At 38.0% G+C, this 18,369-nt stretch overlaps 2 protein-coding genes across 5 annotated transcripts in view; one reads left to right on the top strand and one right to left on the bottom strand.

Moving 5' to 3' along the window:
* appbp2 (amyloid beta precursor protein (cytoplasmic tail) binding protein 2) overlaps positions 1 to 383 on the bottom strand; it is a 12,639-nt gene extending 12,256 nt beyond the window's left edge. The window contains exon 1 of the mRNA XM_084419965.1: positions 1 to 383. This exon is cut by the window's left edge and continues 1 nt beyond it. Coding sequence (XP_084276091.1) covers positions 1 to 137 — 137 coding nt within the window. The 5' untranslated portion in view covers positions 138 to 383.
* A 4,356-nt stretch (positions 384 to 4,739) lies between these two features.
* myo18ab (myosin XVIIIA b) overlaps positions 4,740 to 18,369 on the top strand; it is a 106,773-nt gene continuing 93,143 nt past the window's right edge. For all 4 annotated transcript variants that reach the window (XM_084418094.1, XM_084418095.1, XM_084418096.1 and 1 more), the window contains exons 1-2: positions 4,740 to 4,854; positions 6,722 to 7,859. In XM_084418094.1, the coding sequence (XP_084274220.1) occupies positions 6,837 to 7,859 (1,023 nt within the window). In that variant the 5' untranslated portion in view covers positions 4,740 to 4,854; positions 6,722 to 6,836. The remainder of the gene's footprint in view (positions 4,855 to 6,721; positions 7,860 to 18,369) is intronic.

Below are 18,369 nucleotides of genomic sequence, written 5' to 3' on the forward strand. Positions count from 1 at the left end.
TTGTAGTACACATCAAACTGTATATTTTCAGGCAGAGAGCGGATGTCCCGTCGCGATCGGCCGTAGTTGTCTACCACGGCTGAGATAGCGGTGTTGTACAGGGTCTCAGGGATCCATTCCAGTTCCACCGCGGCCATATTGTTTTCTTTCACTAAATCCAACCACAGCCCCCCCTCTTCCACTCCTACTTTTACCTCCTTCGCTACCTGGTCGAGGTAAAACTCTTTACTCTGCTGCTCCTCATACACCCCCGCACCTGGAAGCGCTTTTTGAGTTTGAAACGGACTGTAGTGATAGGGAACACAACCCTAAGGTTATGCTCTCATGTTTAAAGCTCATCCCCGATCGAGATGCCCCGCCCACTCTATGACACTTTAGGCAATGACGTAGCGCTAGAGCTCCGCTCGAACTCAGTGAACGCGCATTTGACTGTAGTTCAAAATAACATCCGCTGGGAGGACGACGGGAATCTCTCAAGAGTAATAATAAAATTTTTGTGTCATATCTATATTAGCTATTTTAATGTTAATGTGTCAGGAAACAAAATTAACATTTATCTGAGGGGGTACTTCAAGTAAATATTTCTGGTCAAAGAGGTTCGGGTTCGGCTGATAAATTGTAACTTGTTTAACACGTTTTTTTCGCGGTTGTGGTACGTACGTCATACTGCAATTCAGAAAAAAAAACATATACGACTCGATAGACAATGACAAAGTATTTATTATTTTGCATTAATCTTAATATATTTAAGAATAGAATAGAATAGAATAAAATAGAAGGAGATGCCTTGTGAATGTTCCTTGCCTTGTGAGACAGCCTACTTTTTACCATCCATGTTATGGAATGCCAAAGCTGCCGAAATAATAAATAAATAAATATACAAAGAAATGTAAAAAACTTGTTTATACTTTTATTTCCTTATTTATTTATAATTGTATTTAATTTAAATATAATTGTAAATTAAAATGTTAAATAAATTTAACTTTCCACATTTATTTATTTATACATTTATTTATTTTCACTTGTCCACACACCTCTTGCATTTTGTTTGGTCACACCAGAGCCCGTCTACTGAGAGCCTGCCCACTCCCTATTAAAGGTGAACTAAGTAACTTTTTTTTACCTTAACTGAACAGCTTCGGAGTCATTGGAATGGTTATATTACTTATTTCGGGTTGAATGGTGGTCGTTTCGCACCCCCCTGGTGCCCGTGAGCGGAAAATACGCACTTGCAACTTTGGGGCGGCGGGCCACCGGCCGCCGCGTCAGGAAGTCTCGCGTGATATCAGGTCTCGCAATGTAAACAATTGCTTTACGGCCAAAAGAAATCTGCTAAAATGCCGTCATTATTGCACTCCCTCACGCTGTTCGAACCCGAATGAAGAAGACGTTTTAAAGAATGTCCCATCTGCTTTGATGTCGTTGATCTGCTAGCCTCTGGTGTCTGAGAATAGCCAACGAGTTTTTACAACAGTGTTGTCAAATATCTATTCCGAAGCTGTGGGGGGAGCTCTAGAGAGAAACCTGCGAGCAAAAAGCGAGAATACAGCGAAGAAATCCCGAAGTTTTTTTTTTTTTTAACAAATTTTATTAACATTTTGTCAAAGTACAATTTTAACACATATATGACATTGAATCAATATACAGCTTCATATATCTGATCTTAACAAGGTGAACAAAATAAGAGACAGGAAAAGATCCGAAATAAAAAAACAAAAAACAAAAAAAAACACATAGATACATAAATGAAAAACACTTAGGGGTCTGCTTATGCATTAAAGTTAAAATAATGAAATAATTTGATTGTTTTGTTTAATTTGTTGTTCTTTTTTTTTATGTTCAATGCTAGAAATCCCGAAATTACTGAATGTAGCTTTAAGTCCTATTGTATCGAATTTTGGTTGTAGTTCCACCAGAGTTCCACTGGGGGCGCTCGCCATGAGTGCAAAATGAATGGGAGTCTATGGGGCTAGATGGCTAAATGTGTCTCTTTCACCCGATTGCCATTGAGAAATCTCACATTTGAGTGTAGATTTTGCAAGTTCAACATGGGTTATAGGTCGAAAGTTGAATGAACGAGTACTTATGTCCTTTCGATTTCTTACAGGTTGAGTTGTTGTTGCCCATAACACGCTAGCATTCTGCTAATGAACGCTGATCGGTCAGTGAAGGACTGATTACGACCAGAGATACCGCTTGATGGCATCGTGGCATCCGAAGCGGGACCAGAAACAAACAAAACAAAAACTCGTCTAGCACGTGTATTTACCTGTGTCAGCTGTATTGTCGATGCCTCCAGAGAAAACAAAGTGCAGAGCGCGAAAGCACCAGAGTGACTGAAGGATTGCCGTAAAGCAGTATCTCTGATGGTCGTACGATGTGTATGACGTCATTGACACTTTAAAAGACTTTTTAAAGCAAATAAGTGACTCGAAAAAATCTAACACCCAGCAATGTGTAATTTCTTTGCATCTCCTTTCGAATACAACATTCAAATTACTAGACAAAAAATTATATCCTGAGAAAAGTGGATTTTGGTTGGTATAGCGCCATAGACCTCCATTCATTCTGCACTCGTCCTGTGAGCGCCCTCATATGGAATCAGAGTGGAACTGCAACCATTTCAGAAGCCGGAAGTGTACTGAGAGTGAAACTTCTCGCCTTATTAGACATTCTCTGGTCACACCCATAGACAGTATTGGTCACACCATAAGGAGTAACTCTGGGCTCAAAGCTTTGCCCTTTCCACTCTGAGCTCGATTGCTATGTCTGAGGTAAAATACGCCCCCCTCATTACCATACGGACAAAGAAATGCAGAAATAAATAAATGTGAAAATAAATACATGTTGACATAAATACATATATAAATAAATAAACGTGGAACTAAATAAATGTACTATAAATGAAAAAATAAATTAATGTGAATGAAACAATACAATTATACATAAATAAGGAAATAAAATAATAAATATACATTTATTTTTGTTTTACATTTTGTTTTACATTTATTAGTATAATTATTTATGCATAAATTTTTTTTTACATTACTTTTTATATTATTTATGTGTTTATTTATTTCTTATTTCAGCAGCTTTGGCATTCCATACCCATGGTTCCAATATGCCGAGCAGGAATTGAAGGTGGGCACCACCTACTGGCCACTACTAGTAAAATCCATTTTGCAGTATCATAAGAAAATCCTTTGAAATCAGCTGTTACATGTATATTGTTTCACCCAATTAGTCTAAATGATACATATTGGACTAGATTTCAAACTACCTCCCTCATATAGCCTAATGTAGATTATGTATTCCTTTGTGTCGCACAGTGACATGTATTCCCAGGGGGTTTCAAACTGTCCCGAATGGGGGTTGCAGGAGAGTGACAAGAGTCTGCGGATAAGTCTAGAGAAAAACTGTGAAAAAAAATAAAATAATAAGATTAAAATAAATAGACCTAAGTGAATAGATAAATTAGATTAAAATAAAAATGATTAATAAACATTACATTCATAGTGAGTAAAATATATATGTGTAACTTAATAGAAAATAATTGTACATTTAGAATATACATTTTTCTCTGTTTAAATTGGATGTTTATAAAAGATGCTTTTTAAATTCACACAGTGATGATCAAATTTGGTGGTCTGTGGCATCTAAAAGATTGAAAACCCCTGATTTATCTTACATATGGTTATTTTGTATTTTTATCCAAGTATTATATCTCGTTAGTATAATTGTGATCTTCCTTAATTGTAATGTCATTATTGTTTTTTGAACTAAAAAAACAAGGCTTTTCAGTACTTGAAAATTAAATTGGTTAACCTTAAGCTAAAGTCCCTAATTACTTCTCCCACTTAAATAAATGTTACAGTAGACCAAAAAGAAGGCTACTATAATTCGGCTTCACAAACTTATTTTTGAAATGTGTCACTATATTTGTGAGGTCATTTTATAAAGGAAAAAGGTCCTCACAGGTAGTTAAACAGTACACAATTTAGTAACTTATATTTACTTAAGCAAAAACAAAACAAAACAAAAACTGACGAAAGGTCAGGGCATTCGTGTAATCTAATTAAGACATGATCCCAAGATCCCATCCAAGTTCAAGCCCATAAATACCATACCTGCAATTTTAGCATTATGTAAATACTATAAAAGATTTATTAATTTTGTTAATGAGATTTTATTTTTATATTTTCAGTTTTGTACTTTAATTTAAGTCTTTTTGTTATGTGTTTTTGTAATTTTTATTATTATTATTATTATTATTATTATTTAAATATTAGGCTACTGTTTAGGTTTTATTATTATTTTTAAGTTCAGTTTATTTTTTATTTATTAGCAGTTTGTATTTTTAGTGCTACAAAAGTGCTACAAGGCAACATTTCTAATTTTAATTTAGTTTTTAATCAAATGTTCATATTTTATTGCAGCTTTATTTCAATGAACAAAAATGTTTTTAGTTAACAATAATAACTCTGCCCCATACCAAAGCTTTGATTTAGCTGAGACCCTTCAGTGTCAGTTTTATATAGCCTATCTCTAGACCTGTTCTGAAATGATTTTACAGTAGCCAGCAATTGACGACCACCAAAAGCAAAACGAGACAATAGATTTGTGTTTCACTGAACGCGTTTGGCATTGATTTCTGCAGCTGCAGTTCTCAACACAGACAGCAGATGTCGCCGTTTCTTCTCACCGAACAATAAGCAGCATGAGGCCAACATACCGCCTTTATCACTATATATTTACAACAGTGCTCGCCTGCTCACGTTCAGCTGCGCCCATCTAGAGGATAGAACGAACAGAAACAACACCGTTCCCTACCAAAAACCTGGATACCTCACACCGGTGAGTCCTGCGGACTTTTATCTGTATATCTATTTATGTTTTAATCCTATGAACAAGATAACATCCAGTTATTTTCAGGAGGTAAAATCCCATGTCAGGGATGTAAGCATGGGATCAACAGCAGCCCGCTGCTGGATATAGAGGCGAAGAAAGGACCCTTATCAGCCACTTACTCATGCTAACTGACCTGCTAACTGTAATCGGAGGGTTCTTACACTCACTGCTCATTCTGTTTGGTAGTCTCACGCTAAAATATGTGTACTCTGGTGGTCTGTGTTTAACAGTTTCAGCCCGTGTCCAGCTAATTTAAAGGCTTGGAAGCTGATTTTGAGCGTTAGCGTTTGGCTTTCCTGCTGCTGATGATTGACGAGGCTCTCGCCGCTCCGGTTGACTGACCGGGCAATTTATATAAGGTTTCTTGTCTTAACGTGTGTTTCCCTTTTATGTGACTCTCGCATGGATTGTATCTGTCTGGTTACAGTGCGTCAGTGATACAGTGTAGCAAACCGCAGGTTTATAGGCTACATTGTAATAGAACGCTTAATTACATTGTAGCATTATAGGTGTGAAGGAGGACAGGGACTCGCCCTCACTTTCCTCTCATGTCAGTGGTCAAGTGCATATAGGGTTTATCAATTTATTAACAACAGTTATGCAATTAATCACTGAACTGTAAATGAAAAGCTAGCATTCTCATGTTAGTCAATACACAATACATTCTCAGACTAGATACTGTTCTCAGATTATGAACTTCGGTCATGTAATGCATGTAAACACATACTTTCTCTATTATTATGAGGCCATCAGAATTGCATGTATTCATTAATGAATGAGCAAAAGTTTATATGTATATGAAGTTTGTGTCACGGACACTGCTGGACACCGATGCCACTCCTATATGTGTCATGTCAAATACCCAAAACTGTTGGGTTTTGGAGCTAACCGGTTACCTTAGTACATTTTTTGTAAGAGACTTTAACTTTTTATATGCTTGTTCAAACATGTTGAGCATATTCCACAACCCTCATGAAATGTGGAATTTCATATTCCACAACCCTCATGAAATTCAAGCTAATATTCTGTGCTATAAAGAGACTGATGCTGATGCAAATGAAAATGAGAATAACTCGTTGGACTAATGCATTGAGAGAAGTCTGACGTCTTTAAGTGCTTCCAGGCTCAGGCAATGTCTTTATCTTGGTTTTGATTACCAGGTCCACTTATATTCATAATGCATTTTTAATCAGTATTATCATAATAAATATTACTGGTTTTTTTTTATTTTTTTTTATACTAGCAGCTAGGGTTTACTAGTATATGTTACATTTATATATTATTGTTGAACTCAAATTATAAATAGTAGTACAATTAGTAGAGTAGGTACTATTAAGTACTATCATTGAGTATTGCATTAAGCCAGCATCAAACCTTTTATGGGGAAGAATTGCCCGAATTGCCTTCCTGTATAATAGGGAAGAATTTGGCCCCTTGTTAATGGAACTTGTTTGGATGATGAAGTCTCCTGCTGGTGGGAAAATAGGAATGTTAGAGGCCCGTGGCTTTGATAGCACCTCCCCAATTCCTTAAACCCTGTTTGTTTCACATCCTTTTAGTGAAATAATGATACGTGTCTTCCTTACACTAAAACTCACATTATGGTACAGCAGTTTCTTTCTTGAATGAAGGCCAGTCAGTGATTTCAACTGCATGCTTTACCTTCTCACAAAGTAATTGCATATTGTAATGCAGGATATTCAGTTGCTGTTTAGTTGGATATTATGACATGACTAGAATCTAAAATATTCTCATTGTGCAAAGAAACATGAAAAATGATACAATTATTGATGCTATATTTTTCTTTCTCCAGGGAGCCATAATTAATCCATTCTGGATGTACAGAAGCCTCTCTGTATGGAAAGATCTCTCACTTCTAAAAACATTGGTGCTTCTGTAGTGGAACGTAGACTACTTTTGGGGACAATATGTTCAACTTGATCAAAAAAGACAAGGAGAAGGATGGAGTTAGGAAGGAGAAAAAGGACAAGAGAGACCGGAGGGAACGGATGTCTGCAGCTGAGCTCCGAAGCCTCGATGAGATGAGCATGAGGCGGGGCTTCTTCAACCTCAACCGGAGTTCCAAGCGTGACTCCAAGAACAAGTTGGAGATCTCCAACCCTATCCCTATTAAAGTTGCCAGCAGCACGGAGCTCAACCTGACTGACATTGAGTCGGATGGCCTCAGTAACCGCAGCAGCATGGTCCTGGATGCAGATCAGCTCAGCGCGGCCAGTTCCAGTGATGATCTGAAGGGCGATTACGGTCAAGATGGCCATCGGAGCTCTGTCAAGGAGCGGGCAGCTAGGTTTGGCTCCCTCGCCATGCAAAACTCACAAATGGGTTCCATCATGAAGCGCTTCTCCTTTTCTCAGCGGAATAAAGATGAAAGTCCGTCCGAAGGTTCCACACCTTCTGGGCAGAACTCTGCTGCCCCATCGCCGCAGGTGGAAACCAAGATCTTTGACCCCCAACGTAAGCCAAGTCTTCAACATCAGCAGCAGCCTCCTGCTGGGAAAAAGGTGCAGATTCCTGAGGTTGTGGATAAGACGTTTCCTGCGGACCTCCGCTTGCCTGCTGTCGTGCCACCGCAGACGCCCGAAGTTCGGGAGCTGGTTCTCCAGAGGCGTAACACTGGAGATTTCGGCTTCTCCCTGCGGCGCACCACCATGTTGGACCACGGCACGGATGGAACGGTGTATCGCAGAGTAGTCCATTTTGCGGAGCCAGGTGCCGGCACCAAGGACTTGGCTCTTGGTTTGGTTCCCGGAGACAGGCTGGTGGAGATCAACGGGCGAAATGTGGAGAACAAGAACAGGGATGAGATCGTGGAGATGATTCGGCAGTCAGGCGACACGGTTCGGCTTAAAGTTCAGCCCATTCTGGAGTTAAGCGAGCTGAGCCGATGCTGGCTGAGGAATACCGAAGGGATGCGGCGGGAAGCATTTGACGTAAGTCCATACTTTGTCTCTCTTCTCTTCTCTCGTTCATGATCACAGGCTTTCCAGGCAACTCCCCACAAGCCTGCCCAACTCTTACACATGTAGAGCCAATTGGCTCTTCTCGCGAGTACAAGCACATCATTTAAGATGAACATGTTCTTGTGCAACAGGAAGCGGATTCCTTTCCAGGATGAACATCTGTCACAATGTGTCTAACAGAATCTTTTCTTCCTCCAGCTTTCCACAAGTGATGACTTTAATGACAGGCTTTGAAATTGTTTTGTTTGTGTTTTTCTTCACAGTTTGCTGTGCAATAGTTGGACACAGTGCGACAGTAAATTCTGAATTTTCCCCATTACAGTTTGCAGTTTAGGTTTGGTATGCAACTATAAATTGCACTTACTGTTAGTAAAAGAGAAAGAGGCTGGTCAGGAACTCTTTCTTGTGTGAGATGAGTGTGATGAATGGGTGAATCTCTTTCGTGTTTTTCCTTGACAGAAGGAAACCTTTGAAACTTATCTGTTATGTCCTTGTTGGATTACAGATAAGAATGGCACTTTTGCGTAAATGCTTTATTTTTTTAGGATGGGCGGAGGTTGTCTTCATTAACTAGCATGTGTGCCGCTACTGGTCTGGATTCAATCTAGTGCTGTCGTGCCAAGTTGCATATGTTGATGCTGAGACGAATCACAAAGCTTCTTCCTACAGTAACTGCTTGTGGAGTGTTATGTAAGACTTCTTGATAACTACACTCATTGGATTCCTAGAATTTAGCAATGTTGTTTACTTGCTTGGAAAACAGTACATTTAGTTAAATGAATGTTAACTTAAGTTTGCTATGTAATGTGCAGTGAGGAGCCCTAAGTAATTTGTAAAAAGGTATTCTGAAGCTGAATGATGAGCCATCTGTGAAACTTTAGAGTGCACAATAGAGAGGTGTGACATGCAAGTGAGTTTTGAAACAGTGAATCAGAGGGTTTGAATCATTAAATGGTGTTTGTGAAGGAAAAAAAGGTGTTGGCTGTTTAATAATTATTTCCTTCAGTTTGCTGCTTGCTGACAATTATGAATTTAAATGGTCCCTTTACAACTACTAAACTTTTCATTAGCCTAAAACAGGGTTTCCCAAATGGAGGTTCACGATCCTCGAGAGGTTCAATAGTAAACTGCTGTGGGTTTGCGAGATTGTGCTAAAAATGCAACGCTCGCTCAGTTAAACTGATTAAAAATGAAATGATTCAATTAAAGGTATAATGGAGGATTTTTTACTTCCGGGTGGATCACCTATACTATTGGTCCTCCTACTTGTCAATCATTCTGGTGAATCAATCAAACTTATTCAAAAAGTGGAGAGGGGCGGGTCTTATCTAAAATTCGGAAAGATCCTCCACTATACCTTTAATTATAAAATTAAATTATTACATTTATTAAATTACATTACATGAATAAATGTGATATTGCTTGCATTTATTAAAAGGTTAGCATTACAATTTGTAGGTGATGTTAGCCCTTTTCTCACATAACACTCACTGAACCCGTTTTCCAGTAAACAGAGCTGCTATTTACACATGTAACAGCTTTTTTCTCCTTATCTGTATTTCTACCATTCAGACAGCTGTTAACACATTACTCATTTGTTTCAGCGTCTGCCCAATTTGATGACATTTCTTTTACAACCACAGATAATCAAACATTTTAATGTAAACTAAATGGTGTGCAAAGTAACTGCTTCAGTACTTTGTGATTGTTTCAAACTTTTTGACAGCAGACTTCATATGTCAGAGGCATTCTAACACATACGTGCTCACACTGCTATTCTTACAGCTAAGAATAGCAATTATGGTTAAATCAAAACACCACCTCTAAATGGAAGAATTCTGTTATATTTACAGAAAAAGCTGTATGGTTTGGCTGAGAAAAAGTTATGCATCCCAGGCAGGCTTAGACTTTTGTAATGTATTAGCCACAGGAACATTTGGGTTGAGGAATATAGTGTTAAAATCAGTTCTAAGTGTTTTTGTACTTGTTGAAACAGACCCTGGTCTCTTTGTAGTCAGTCTTGGCCTAGAGCAGGTGAAGAGCAGCTGTACTCCTGCAGGCCGAATGGACCTGCATATGCCTGACAGCACGAAGACAGAACACTCGCTCATCTTTCTCATCTTCTTCATCATTACTACATTTACATGATGGTAAATGATCTGTATAGCCTAGAGTAAGAAAAGCTGCCTCTCGGCTTCAGCATTTGTGTCTACAATAAATCTTAACTCAAGCACTAACATCAGGCTAATGGTACTGTACTGCTGTAATGGGCTTAGAAAAATAAAGCGATCATCAGCCCTGCCTGTTTATGCAACCACATGTTTGTGAAGGACTCCCTAATGGTTTTTCCTATGGAATAGTTTTAACTTTGTGGCAGCATCATAAATTAAGCACTTTCAGGAAATCTAAGATTTGTTTAGCTTAAAGGTTTGAGTGATTTTTGCCCATTTGGTGACAGACCATCTCGTAACAATTAGAACGGTTCATCATGTGCTTCTGCAAATTTGGCAGGCACCTCCATCTCATACCAGAGTGGTTCTGCTGTGCTATTTTGGGTTTTACCAACAAACAAAGAGGGGCTTAGTTTGCTGCATAGTTCTTAGTCAGCCTCCCGTTGTATTCACTTTGGTTCATTATCTGGCCTCAGGTCAGTGGGGGGTTTCTCTGCAGCCTGTGTCACCCTGACTCTTGCCCCCTCTGTCTATCGCTCTCTCTCGGACGGCGATCATAATCTGTTCTGTCTTTTGGCAAGCTGTGCTACAGGCATTGTCTGGAACATCTAATGTGTCCTCTGAGAGTATTCATTTTGGGCTTCTTTTGTTGTGGAGCAGTTTTAAAATAAAGATGGGCAGGAAGTACTCTACTACGTGGAAGTGACAGCAGTGATTGTTTATTAAAACTCAATATTTGAACTAGTGATAGACTGATATGTCGGCCAATCAGCTTATTCAGGGAATATTTGGACATTTTGAGATTATCGGCCGATAACCATGTCCACTTTGCAGAATAACAAAAGTGTTCTTCTATTCACTTTATCACTGCCAAATTCTAAAGTCATTGTCAATGGATAGTATTTCTGTTTTCAAATATGTTGATTTTTATGGGTGTAATTTTTTTTTGTGAGTTTTTAGGGGTGTAATAATACCCTCATGTCACAATTCGATACATATAACGATACGATATTACTGCGATACTCCAAGACATATGGTAAAAGGTTAACAAAAAATACTGTTGATTAAAATGTTAAATCTGGTATTACATTGGGGGTGGAAATGAAATGGCTTGGACTTGGTGCTGGAAACCCAATGCACCAGAATGCATCAATGGTGACACCAGAATAAAAATATTCATGATTCTAAATACAAAATTATTTTAAATGAATATGCTTGCTCTCTGTAACTGACTAGATATATTTAAAATAATATAGATTGTCACTATCCACGATACATATTGTAGCATTTTTGTATTGCGATACATTGTTACAGCCCTATTTTTATTTTTTATGAACTGAATAAATGTTTACAATCATCATTTACTGAGACTTTCGTTAATCTTTGCAACGCAAATTAAGATATTTTTAATGAAATTTCTGTCCCTCAATTAAAAGTCCAGGTAACCAAAACATTTGACGTTTCAAGACATTCATTAAGAAATCCATGCGAATCGAGTGGTTTAATCTAGCCTAAGTCTTCTGAAGAGACACAATCTCTATATGGACTGGACTTTTGTGTTCATCTTGTGGGATTATTGAATTGTATAATGTGTATAAAAATATATTAACCACCCTAGCTTTCCATATCACCGCTGGCCATTAAGAAATCCATAACTGTCATCCACTAATTTGCATTTGACTTTTCAAATGCAAAGCAAGACTCAACATGCTTAAAATTAGTAACCACTATATGCAAAAGTGCCATAAAGGTGCCTCAATTTTAATTTTGTGATTTAAGTTGTCAATTCTAGTGATGCCTTGCATTGCGATTTGTCAATGTTTAGTAAATGACTGGGGAACACGGCTAGACGGAGCACAAGTGAATGGAACAAGGGTGTCTTAAAACATGTTTCCTAAAGTTGATCTATTTTTGAATGCATCCCTATTTTAAAAGTAATTGTGGAACAGAATATTTGACAAACAGGAAGTGTAGAGCTGGACCTTTGTTCTGGTGTGAATGTGGTCCCGGGCAGTCGTGTTTTGTAGCACGTGTCTGTGTTTGCCTGTGTGATGTCTGGAGTGCTGTACTGATTTGTGGGCCTCACTGAGCAGCGGGAGCTATTCTCGGTCCCATTGTCTCAGAAAACAAATAGCAACAGCTTTATCATTAATCCAAATAAAGAAGAGCCGTAAAACGACCATGTGCAGTGCAAACAAAAGCCAAGCGGAGGGAGTTCATGACAGTCTCCTCCAGCAGGCATATTTTATAAAGTCAGGCACAGCTGGACCCTGCTGTTGTCTTGATTGACCTTTTACTTTCTGTGTCTTACGGCTCAGTTTTGCTGTTTTTGAGTCTTAGATTTAGCTATGTTTTTCAGGACAAAGTCTGCTGACCTAGGTACTGCTTTCATAGTGAAAATTAGATTTGTACTGAAGAAATAAATTGCTAAATTTGTTGCTAGGGTCAGGTGCTGTTGACCCAAGTCAAAAGTCCATTCCTAAGTTTCACTGATATTTATATAGATGACATGACTTTGTCGCCATGGGTTTAAGTTTACAGCATTTTTTTGCCATTTTATAATGGACTTTTTTTTTATTCTTGCTTGGTAATTTTTGATTACTAATTATATACGCATGTTATGGAAATATTTTTGACGTCCTTTTGTATGGAGTTTGGTAGAATAGGAACTTCGCAAATAGGAACTTCCCCTTCATTGCAGGAATGTCTTTGGACTGGCTGAAGAATGGTATGTTATTCCTGCTGTTCCCTATTCCTTAGAAGAGAGCACAGCAAACATACAGGAAGTCTTCTATTCTTCTAGGCATTGACCAGTGTAGTCAGGATGTCCTGAGATGGCCGTGAGGAAGCCAGAATAGAGACAGTACTACAGACCCTGCTGAAACAAACAGGTAAAACTGTCTATTTTCAGCACACAGGCAGCTCTCTGTCTAGTCCGATTGTCTCAGCCAAGACAAAACTAGGCCTGGAAGCAAATTTTTCTGGTTATTGAGTCTTGGACATCGAAGTCCAGCACAGGGTGTGTCTTAGTCAGCTCTCTAGTTGAGTAGCTAGTGCACTTCCTAAGGAGTCAGACATTTTTAGGGCTGTCCCACTGTAAACAACAAAACTATAGGGAGTGAAATAAGGCAACATCTTTTATTTGCTATTAGGTGAGTATCATTGATATATTTCGAAATCTGTACAGTTAAAGGTGAACTAAGTAACTTTTTTTACCTTAACTGAACAGCTTCCGAGTCATTGGAATGGTTATATTACTTATTTCGGGTTGAATGGTGGTCGTTTCGCACCCCCCTGGTGCCCGTGAGCGGAAAATGCGCACTTGCAACTTTGAGCCGGCGGGCCGCCGGCCGCCGCGTCAGGAAGTCTCGCGTGATATCAGGTCTTGCGATGTAAACAATTGCTTTACGGCCAAAAGAAATCTGCTAAAATGCCGTCATTATTGCGCTCCCTCACGCTGTTCGAACCCGAATGAAGAAGACGTTTTAAAGAATATCCCATCTGCTTTGATGTCGTTGATCTGCTAGCCTCTGGTGTCTGAGAATCGCCAACGAGTTTTTACAACAGTGTTGTCAAATATCTATTCCGAAGCTGTGGGGGGAGCTCTAGAGAGAAACCTGCGAGCAAAAAGCGAGAATACAGCGAAGAAATCCCGAAGTTACTGAATGCAGCTTTAAACTCAATTGACACCATTTGTGGCATAATGTTAACAACAACAACAAAAAAGTGTCCACTTGTCCCTACTTTTATTTAAAAAAGCAAAAATTTGTTACAGTGAGGAGCCTACAATGGAAGTGAATGGGGCCAATTTGCATATTTCACTGTTTCAATAATATAGCCACAAGATGTAAATGATATTCATGTTAACCAGTGTTATTTTAATATTTTAATAAGTATTTATTCATATTTTAAGTTGACTGTTGTTTTTATAATTTCAGTTTATTTTAATTAGGGGCCAAGCCCCGAAGGGGATATCCCCTATTGTATCTGTTAGTTTTCTTCTTCTTATTATTTTTCCCGAATGGGAGTCAATGGCAGCCCTATGAACCTATGAAGTAGGAAAATGATGAAATTTGGCACACTTGTAGTGATTGTAATGATTAGTAATTGGATCAATTTTTGAGTCTCTAGGGCCAACTCTATAGCGTTCAAAAATTCAAAAATTCAACATTGAAATGGTTATAACTTTTGAACCCTTTGATCTAGAAGAATGACACTTAGTACACCTGATTCCACTCATTATGGTGATCACAATCAATAGCTTACATTAAGACTCCACCCATTACAGTAGTGGCCATTTTGAAAAGTACAGTATTCAGTTTTTTCGCCACTCCTCATTCAAATTTAGCTAAATTCTTAAAAAAATGAGTGCAGATTATCTTCCGACTGAGCCGCACAGAAATGATTGCACATATTTTTTTTTTATTCATCTTTATTCAATAGTGTATGGTTTGAACAGTTTGTCAGAAAATCACAGTGAGGTTGCAGCGGAACATTAAGCAGAACACGCTGCGAACACGGTGCGGAGAGCACAGCGCACACACACAGCGGAACACGCTGCGAACACGGAGAGGAGATCGCAGCGCACACACACAGCGGAACACGCTGTAAAGTTGTGCATCTTTGGAAGTGGAGCGGCTCGCAAAGTCACAAAACATGCTGAGCCGGGGTCAAACTTGATCGCTGAACGGGGAGGGGAGGGGAGGGGAGGGGAGGGGAGGGGAGGGGAGAGTTGCTGCTGCTTCAGGGCTTGGTCCCTGTATCGCTGCTTGCAGCTATATTTTTACTTTGTCATTTATAATTGTATGCTTTTGTTATTTTTTTTTATTTCAATATACCTTTAATTTTATTTCAGTTTTATTAATATTAATAATGTTATAATTTCAACGTAACTATTTTAATTTAGTAGCCAAGGAAACGCTTCATATTTTCATTTGTTTACATTTTAATTTAATAATATTTATTTTATATATGCATACCGGTAATTATATATTTTTTAATAAAACAATAAAATTATATGCTTCAAATTTCAGTTTCTAATTCCTCCATAAATGCATTTGCCTCACAGTAACCTTGACACGAGGGAGGAGTCAAAATATTTTTTGGTGGTATCAACATTTTCAATAAAATGTGTTTTGAGGTAAATAGGTCTTCCATTAGTACAGGTATTTCAGTGTCTTCAGCACTAAAGGCTCTTGTTGACTCTGCTGCAGTGAAGTGACTGGAGGCATCGTCATGGGTGGCTGTTGCCTGACTGACCTCCAGCAAGGTTGCACTTCATGACACTGTCTGCAGAAGAGTTACAGCTGTGCACCAGATGCCCCCAGACCCGCATACACACACAGATTGATGCAGACATTCTGACACCCAGCCTCAATGTGCCATCATGCTGTTTTACAGGCAATGTGAAAGCATGACTTTGCAGTTAACAAACCTCAGAGGTCCATCATTACCAGTACGCTGTGGAGACTGCATCAAGACCACAAATATGCTTTCATTAACATACTAGTCTTGTATAAGAGTCTTTCCTGCATACACACTTCTAACAATGTTGAAATAAGTTGTAATTTGCTAATCACAGTACTTCTCATCACAATATAAACAATCCTAAATGTCAGGTTTGCAGTATGTGTTCGTACTGTAGTGTTTTTCACTCTGTAGACAGGGCCATACTGGCTCCATCTCTGCCGCAGGACTGGCCCACAGCACCCCAGGGACTTTCTGCACCACACTGCTGTACTTCCCTTCTTCTCCGCTTAAGAGTAAAGACATAAGTGGAGGAGATGTCACTGAATGATCGTTTTCTACCAAAAACTGTTCACTAAATTATTGTGGCACTTTTGATTGCTGTATTTCAGCGCACTAACCATTCAATCCAGTTTACCCAGACTCTCGTCTGCTGTAGACCCCATCCGTCTGTCTCTATCTGCCTGTCTGTCTGTCTGTCGTTCTGTCAATCAATCATTCTTTCTGTCTGTCTTTCTATCTGTCTGTCTGTCATGGAAAGACTACATTTTTGTAGTTAACAATGAATTTCGGTTCATTATCATTTTTTGTTCTTCCTTGCATTCAAATTAGAATTTCAGTAGCTTGTTTGGTATTTCAATTCAAATTCACATTGGATCGAATTGGAATTTAAAAGGCATAACCCTGACAAACGCCTCTGCATCACCTATATGTGCTAAAAATGGACGCTTTAACAGGAGGGTGATTTGGATTTGGAGTTTGTGCTTGAATTGAGTCATCTGTGATAAATTAGTAAGTTTGGCTATTTTTTTCCCCCTCTATTATTTGGAAACATCCATTTTAACTTGAGAAATTGATTCTCTGCTAAAACCTTCCCTCTATGACCTCCCTCTCTTTGTTTTTTTTTTCTCTCTCTTTCGCTGCCTGTGGGTTCTGGTACTTCTGTTGCCTTGGCATTGCTTCTGAACAGTCTGTGAGCAATTTCACCAAGCTAGGTTTTTCATATGTGTATGTACAGTAAGTGAATGTATAATAACAACCACAGAAATCCTAGAGGCTGGAAATCTTCAACTCTGTACTGGCCCTTGACCAACAATGATAGTTAGTTACCACTCCATGGATAAATATGACTTTTCTATTATGTGAACTCAATTCAGAATTTTAACAAGATTAAACATTAATCTTTCATTGTAATTTTTCACACATACTTTTTTTGCACGTGTATTGTGGAAACATACGTATGTTTGATGTTCACATACTGCTTTGAGAGAACAAATGGATGTGCTGTGGGGAAAAAAATCAATCATTATCATTACTTGTTCCCATGGGGACTTTGGTCTTACTGTGGATGCTCTCAGTGTTGAATGTTCAACTTGGCTTTTCTGCATGAACCGTGTCTACAATTGCAAAAAGTAGTTTGGTGAATTCAACGTGCAGTCACAGGTGCACGAATAGCATGTATTGGCTATTTCTTTGGCTTTGAATGTGTCCAGACATTATCCGATTTTAGAAAAAGAACCGGCCATTTTGTAACTTATTTTATGCTGATATGGAAGGCACACATACACTTCATGATTGATACCCCTCCTCAGAGTGTACAGGCACTGTAGCTCTTGGCCCTTACAGTATTATTTTACTCCACAAGACCATAAGCTCTGTTCAGGAAGCTATTCTGATTTGATTGGCTCTCATTTTATCTCAATCTTTTCAACATCTCTGAAGTTAAACATTCATTTTCTCTGGACCTCTGCAACATTTTATTTACTCCTCTCCAAAACCACACACTTGAGGTATGATAAATGATAAACTAACAATGAACATTTTTTTTATTATTAATCTACATTAATGTTAATTCTACATTAACAACATTACAACAATAATAATAGTACCTTGTTAATGGATTTTTAATAATAAACAATATTAGATTTATAAATAAACCTAGATTGAGGCAAAAAATGCTGTTAATTGTTAGTTCATGATGCCTATCGTATCAACTGAAAACGAATAATAATGCAATTAACTAATAAAACTATGAATCAGTTTATAAATGTGACCCTGCCTGGACCCAAAAAACAGTCACGTAGAGCAATTTTATGAAACTGAGATGTATACATCACATGAAAGCTGAATAAATAAGCTTTCAATTGATGTATAGTTTGTTAGGATAGGACAATATTTGGCTGAGATACAACTATTTGAAAATCTGGAATCTGAGGGTGCAAAAAAATCGAAACATTGAGAAAATCACCTTTAAATTTTATTTAAGGTCCATTTATGTTCGCGATTGTGCTGCATTCACTCACAAAAAAAAAATGTTTTATATATTTACAAGTATGAAAGGAATACAAGTATGTAGGAAATGTACAAAATATCTTCATGGAACACGATCTTTACTTAATGGCCTAATGGCCTAAAAGATAAATAATAATTTTGCACTATACAATGTATTGTTGGCTATTGCCACAAATATACCCGTGCGACTTGTGACTGGTTTTGTGATCCAGGTCATTTGTGGTCACAAATGAGTTAAAAATATGGTGGCGATACTGCAGAATTTAACTAAATATTCACTGTGCAGAGACCTTTTACATCACTGTAAAAAATGATTGTAATTTTAACAGTAAAAGACTGTAAAAATGCTACAGTGAAAAACTGTTAATTGGTTAACAGAAAGTTTCCGTACTATATACGGTAAATAACTGTGATAGATCTAATGGTACTTTTAATGTCATTTTACTGTAAAATACCGTTAAATTTACAGTTTTTGGAAGTAAAAACGAACAAGTCATTGTATAATTTACAGTGAAAAAATGTAAATTGACATTCCCACAATTCCCTGCGTG

This window comes from Rutilus rutilus (genome assembly GCF_951802725.1).
Source record: "Rutilus rutilus genome assembly, chromosome: 9".
NCBI lineage: Eukaryota > Metazoa > Chordata > Actinopteri > Cypriniformes > Leuciscidae > Rutilus > Rutilus rutilus.